At 27.6% G+C, this 6,630-nt stretch overlaps 1 protein-coding gene across 1 annotated transcript; it reads left to right on the top strand.

Moving 5' to 3' along the window:
• Positions 1 to 5,751: 5,751 nt before the first annotated feature.
• On the top strand, positions 5,752 to 6,264 carry LOC143625222 (protein FAR1-RELATED SEQUENCE 5-like). The gene has a single exon (XM_077095637.1). The coding sequence runs from the start codon at positions 5,752 to 5,754 to the stop codon at positions 6,262 to 6,264; it is 513 nt and encodes a 170-aa protein (XP_076951752.1).
• The last annotated feature ends 366 nt before the right edge of the window (positions 6,265 to 6,630 follow it).

Below are 6,630 nucleotides of genomic sequence, written 5' to 3'. Positions count from 1 at the left end.
TATGAGACAACAATTATAGAGACATTTAGCAATCCATAAATCCTACAAATGCCAATTGACTAAACTTATTGCATGTGAATACACGATTGTCTTTTGATTTAGAGAAAACCTATACATAAAGCTAACGTTCATAAACACTCGTCTTAAATCACAACAATACGATGATATAAAACTTGTTTAGTTCAAGAATCTATCTGTTAAAAGTTATATGCTCGCTTGGTCTTCTATCTTCACCCGTGTCACCGAAACTAATTTTTAAATTTATTACTTTTATAGTTGGCCTTTAAAGTCAGTTATATTTCTTTTATAGTCAGTTATATTTCTTTTATGGCTGGTTTTGATTGTTTATAAAATTTCATAATTCGAAAAAAATATTTCTTTTATTTTAAAATAAGTAAATACATAATTTGTTATTTGTTTTGCAGATGCTTAAAAGAGAAGACAAAGAGTCCCCGACAAAAATTGGTCACGGACAAATCGGCGGAAAATAAAAGCATCCGCGTGAGGCTCACTTTACATTCTGTGAAGGTAAATTTTAAAACAATAACCCTTAATTAAAAAATAGACATAAAAACAAAATTTTGTGTTTAGTATGTTTTAAATAAATAGTTATCTATTTAAATATATTATTCTGTTTTATTTGGGCATTGACATATTTATTTTTTATTTAGTTATAGTGTCGTAATTTAATACTAACCGATTTCGTATTGATTTTTTTTATATTAGTTAACGCCGTCACATGTTAAATTGTTTTTTTTAGCGTTAACTAATTTAATATTTGGTTTCGTTCCACTACTAACCTGCAGTTTGTTGGTAGAACCGTGTGGTATGGCTATACGTTTCCTTTTTAGGTTTATTGATGTTATCATTATAAACCTATATTGACTGAGTTACCATCCGAATATGCGTCGTCATAATGCAACGAATTTTGAAACCTAATTGTTTTTACATACTCTAGTTACACATAAACGTTGTGTATTAAAAATATATTCTATTATGATACCTAAATTCAGTGGATGACTTGAAACAGGCGTATGGGATGGCTTATAATCCTTTCATGCCTTTTGTATTCTTCATAATATCAGTGGAATTATGGGGCTTTACGGTGTGTGTATGTGAACAAATTCTACTTGTTATTAAACTAGTATTTGGGACTGTGCTTCATAACAGGATTGCTAAACCAAACAACAGAAAATATGTAAAAAGTTAAATCATGAGGGCGTTGCATGTCAACGGGAATTCGGTCGGTGTCGGGAATTGACGGAATCAGAACTAAATCCGTCAATGATAAAATACAACAAATTAGCATACGTGAAACCAAAAAAGTTACAATTACGAACCAAAGTGATTTCGGTTGGTATCGACGGTACCGACACTAATTCGTAAACATATATTAGTATATATATATATGTATGTATGTATGAAACACAGATAAAAACATATGTGACGACATGATATTTGTAAATCATGAAAAAAGTTTCAGTTATTAGAAAGACGAACTATAAAAAAATACGAAAGCAAATTTTAAAACAGTAGTTTAAACAACAAATAATACATGTAAAATCGACACTCATTCAAATTAAAGGGTTAAAATATAGTTTTAAAATATTATAATTAGTTGAAAAGAAAAATAAATAAATAAAATAAAAACCATTTGATAGTGTAAAAGAAATATATAATAACAAATAATAAACTAAAGATTAGGTAATAAGAAAACAGTGATTATAGAAATCTACCTATTCTAATAAAATAAAATAACTGTGACACGTGTCAGTTTGAGGTTAAACCTTACAACATTTTTCCCTTCAAAACTAAGATTTTAATTGACCATAATATATGTCATATATACTTTCCTTTTACATTATATTTATATTATATGTATACATTTTTATATAAAAAAAATTAGTAACATATTATTTTACTATATATTCCAAAATACTTGGTGAAATCCAAAAATTAACAGCAAACCATGTTTGTTAAACATTGAAAAAATATAATTTCAGATGTTATCATAACATATTATACTATGTATACTATTGAAGATTATAAGGAAAAACAATACACGAATATGATTTCATTTCACAAAGCAATTTTTTATTCATTAAATTATAAATCTATGCTTAATTTTATCCATTTTTTTAAAACCAATCCATTTATTATTATTGTTATGTCATATAAATTTATAAACTATAAATATATGCTTTGAATCTATCAATATCTTTTTTCGGTTAATTTAATAAACTATATATTTTTTTGGTTATTTCGTAAATATATACCAATCACTTTTATATATAACAAAGTTTATCATATTTAATTTATTGATTTTTTTATGAAGGATTGTTTCGGATTTTATGAAACTTAAATTTGATTTATACAGGTAAAAGTTGGTAGATATATTGTTTGGTACAAGTTAAACACATTTGTGTCAAAATTTTTTGCGGGTCAAAAATGAGAAATCTGATTATTTTTGAAAGTTTGAAAATACAAATAGATTTATCGTCAAATTTGTTACGGGTTCAAAATGTTGACTTGAAAATGTCAAATTGTTGAAAGTTAGAATTTTAAACATGATTTGAGTTTCAAATTTATTTTTAAATACATTTTTGGAAATAATCAAAAGGTTCGAGAATTGGGAAATTAATTATTTTTCCCTCGACTATTAAAATTTAAGAAAAGATAGTGAGCACTTCATTCATGTCACCCCCATGCATATCAATGCTTCTGACTTTTATCAAATTTGAAACATTTGTGTCAGCATTATCTTTCTCTTCAATGGTGATCAGAATATTGTATGGTAATCATGTCATGGAAAACTATGCTCAAATAAAGCAAAATATTCACAAAATTGAATGAGTTAACATGTTATTTTTTATATTGTCATTATGGAAAAATTGAGAAATCCATTGAAACTTATCAAAATCTTTTTCATTGTGTAACTCAGAAAAACATAGTTCTTGAAGAACATTCATCATTATAATTTAATGTTTTCATTTCCTTTAGTGGGTTGTAAATTGATAAATATATCAATAAAGGTAATGCTCCTTTGGTATTTAGGCCGGGTGATCAGAACTACTATTGTATGTGAAGTCTTTTTCTTGAATTCTTTTAGTTATACATATATGATATTGATAATGAAAGTTTCAATAAAAAGAGCGTTCTCAGGTATGTTTTTGCACGTGCATTTTTTTATTAAGTTCATTTAAAAAATCATTTTGTGATATAAATAAAATATTTATGTACACATAATATAGATACAAACATAGATGTAATGTATGTTTTATATACTTTATGTAATTCTTTGTTTTACATGTAATTTTATAATTTGGATAACCCCATGTGCTACACAGGCTCTAAATCTAGTGTACAATAAATTAAACAAAGGTTATGTGAGAAGTAAATCTTCCTTTTAATATATATAATAAGTAGTTTTTATGCCCCGTATTAAGGGGGTTATGTTTCTTTTTCTTGTCTAGTATTCATATTTTTTTGCATTTTAATTTTATTTATTATTAAAAAGTTAATAATATATTTAGGGTTTGATGATGAAATAGTTTCACAAATAAATGACATGTTATAACCCGTTTAAAAGCTATGGGTTTGGTGAGACCCATGACCCGCTTATTTTTTACTATAAAATTGTTCCTTATTATAAATATATATTTTTCTTAAAAAATTGGATATTAATATTTAATATATCCCTATTTTATAAGATTTGCATATCAAATACTTGATGAGATTTATTTTTAAAATAATGAGATGTTATAATCCGTTTAAGGTTATCGGGGGATTGCGAGACCCATACCGTGAATTCGGGTCAAATTCATGAGAAATCTTCATTTACAAATAAAAAAATATGGTGACTTGAGTAAATGCAGAAAACAACCATAGAGCTTTTAAATGTTTCGTTAATTTACGGGGTTGTTTATATTATTTGTTTCTAATATTTATTTAGTTTTTGAATTTTATTTTTTTTATTGTATGAAAGTTAATAATATACTTATGGTTTGATAATAAATTGTTTCACAAATAAATAAGATGTTATAACATGGTTTAAAAGCTATATGAGTTTAATGAGACCCAAGACCCGTTGATCTTTTTTTAATATAAAATTGGTTTTTTTAATTATAAATAATATATATATAAATTTTTTGAAATAAATCAGATATTAATGTTTAGTATATCCCTACTTTAATATGATTTTTATGTCAATATTTTGTGAGATTAGTTTATAATTTAATGATATGTTATAACCCGCTTAAGAAATATCTGGGTTTGATTAGACACATACCCATGAATTCGGTTCAAATGCATGAGAATGCTCCATTTAAAAATCAAGGAAATCTAGTGACTCCAAAAAAAGGGGGAGCGACCACATCGTGACACGCAGGATTTTTATGTTTTCGTTTATATATATTCTAGATTATATATAAAGACGTATATTTACAGATATTCAAATCCTCATAAGCTATCATATTAATCTTTTATTTATATATTTATTTCTTATATAAACGGCGAAGTTCTTGTTCTTAACAATTACTATTAGAAATGATTAGAACAGATGGAATACAATAATACCTTATCATACGAGAGGTAGCCGGCAACAGGGAGCATCGATTTCAACTTTCGATTCAGTTGCATCCAGTTGAGAAGATTCAGTTTATTTTAAACAAGAAGGGTACGATTGTATTTTATTACTTAATCTAAATTAAGTAATTTTCGTATAAACGGTTACGTGTATGCTGATATATAGGTTAATCAAATCAATTTCTTTTTTTACGAACCAATTTTTTAACCGAAATCAAATCAATTGAGTTTACGAACTTGGTTTGAGCTGATTTTTGATCTAGGGTTTTGAAATGGAAGACGATCGTGAATGTAAGTTTTTTGCTCTGTATGAAATAATTGACATTAGTTATATAGTATGGTTTAATCGGACATGCTTCTGCATGTTAGTGTTCTATGATTTTAGTTTTTTTGAGCGTTTACAAACGTATATAACAATCACATGATAATATATTAGTATAGTTTGTGAGCGTATTACGAGCGTGTTAACATGATAATTTTGAAGTTTAGAATATGATAGTATTACGAGGGTGTTAACATGATAGCTTTTGAAGTTTAGAATGTGAGTGTTTTACGAGCGCATCGTGATAGTGTCGAGGTTGATATTCATTTTATGAGCATTTTTAACATGATAGTAAGTGAAGTTTAGTAATTGAGCGTTTTACGAGCGTAACATGATAGTTTATTTTAGTTTATATAGTGAGCATTTTACGAGCGTAGTTAACATGATAGTAGTATAAGTTTGGTATGAGTGTTTTACGAACGTAGTTAACATGTTACTATTTTGTATGAGCGTTTCATGAGCGTCTAATATATATATTTATTTTGTATTTTTTTTTGCAGATGATGCAAGTATTTTAGTTGAAGATAAAGGAAATATACTATTATTCCTGGAGTTGCTTCTTGTTACAAACATGTTAAAGGAAAGATGTTTTCATCATCAGATAAAGCATATAATTTTTATTGTGTATATGCAAAGAAGGCTGGATTTGGTGTTCAGAAAGATTGATCGTACATGCATGATGGGGTACTAAAGACCAAGTATTTTACATGTTGTAAAGAAGGTCACAAGCCAGCCAAAATTTATGATTCGAAAGGTGATTATAATGAATCAAACAAGCCATATTATAAAAGGAGGAGAGGCCTACTATTAGATGTGGTTGTAAAGCACAAATTCTGTTAAAATCTATGGACGGTTTGATTTTCAAAGTTCATGATTTTGTTGAATGCCATAATCATGATGTGGTAGCAGAATGTGATATGCAGTTTGTTCGATCAGCAAGGAAGTTAACACAAGTCCAAGAGGAAACTATTTATGAGTTATCTAATTTGAACTTGGGACATGTTAAAGCGTTCAATTTTATGAGAGCACATTATGGTGGCTTTAAAAAAGTGGGTGCAACTAAAGATGATTGTAAGAATTTTAAACAAGGTTTGAATTGTTTTATTGGAATGTATGATGTTGAGATGATTGTTCAGAGATTATGTGCGAAGAAAACATTTTCATCTGATTATTCATTTGAATATGATGTGAATGACAATGGTGAGTTAATTCGTGTTTTTTGGGCTGATGAGATTTCAAAGAGTAATTATTTTGTATTTGGTGATATTATATCTTTTGATGCTACATTTAATGGCCAGATTTGTCACCTACCTGGCCACAATATTAGAACTTTCAAAGCATTGCAGGAACAAGAATGAATGTTTATTAAAGCGTATTTCGAGCGTTTTAGCTAGAATGAATGTTTAGCTAGAATTAAGCGTATTTCGAGCGTTTAGCTAGAAAGAGATAGCCATTGGTTTTGTTGTTTTACTGTATTCTTGAATAATGTGCGTTATACAATATCCTTTTTTTAGATAAGTGTATTACAAGCGTTTTAGATAAGCATATAATTGTGAACGTACTAAAAGCGTTTTACAAAACGTTATTTGTTTATTTATAAAACACTAGATAACACACCATCAGACCATACCAAAAGGAGCCCATAGCAAAGTACCATTACAAGATCAGATAAAACAAAAGAAGAGAAAAAGTAACATCATCAGACCCACCCTATCAGGCACGTA

The sequence above is a fragment of the Bidens hawaiensis genome, unplaced genomic scaffold, assembly GCF_021521415.1.
Source record: "Bidens hawaiensis isolate Kalapana, Puna unplaced genomic scaffold, B.hawaiensis_p1.1 tig00004021_1, whole genome shotgun sequence".
NCBI lineage: Eukaryota > Viridiplantae > Streptophyta > Magnoliopsida > Asterales > Asteraceae > Bidens > Bidens hawaiensis.
Note: the sequence above shows the minus strand (reverse complement) of the source record. Positions and strands in the feature narration are given on the sequence as shown.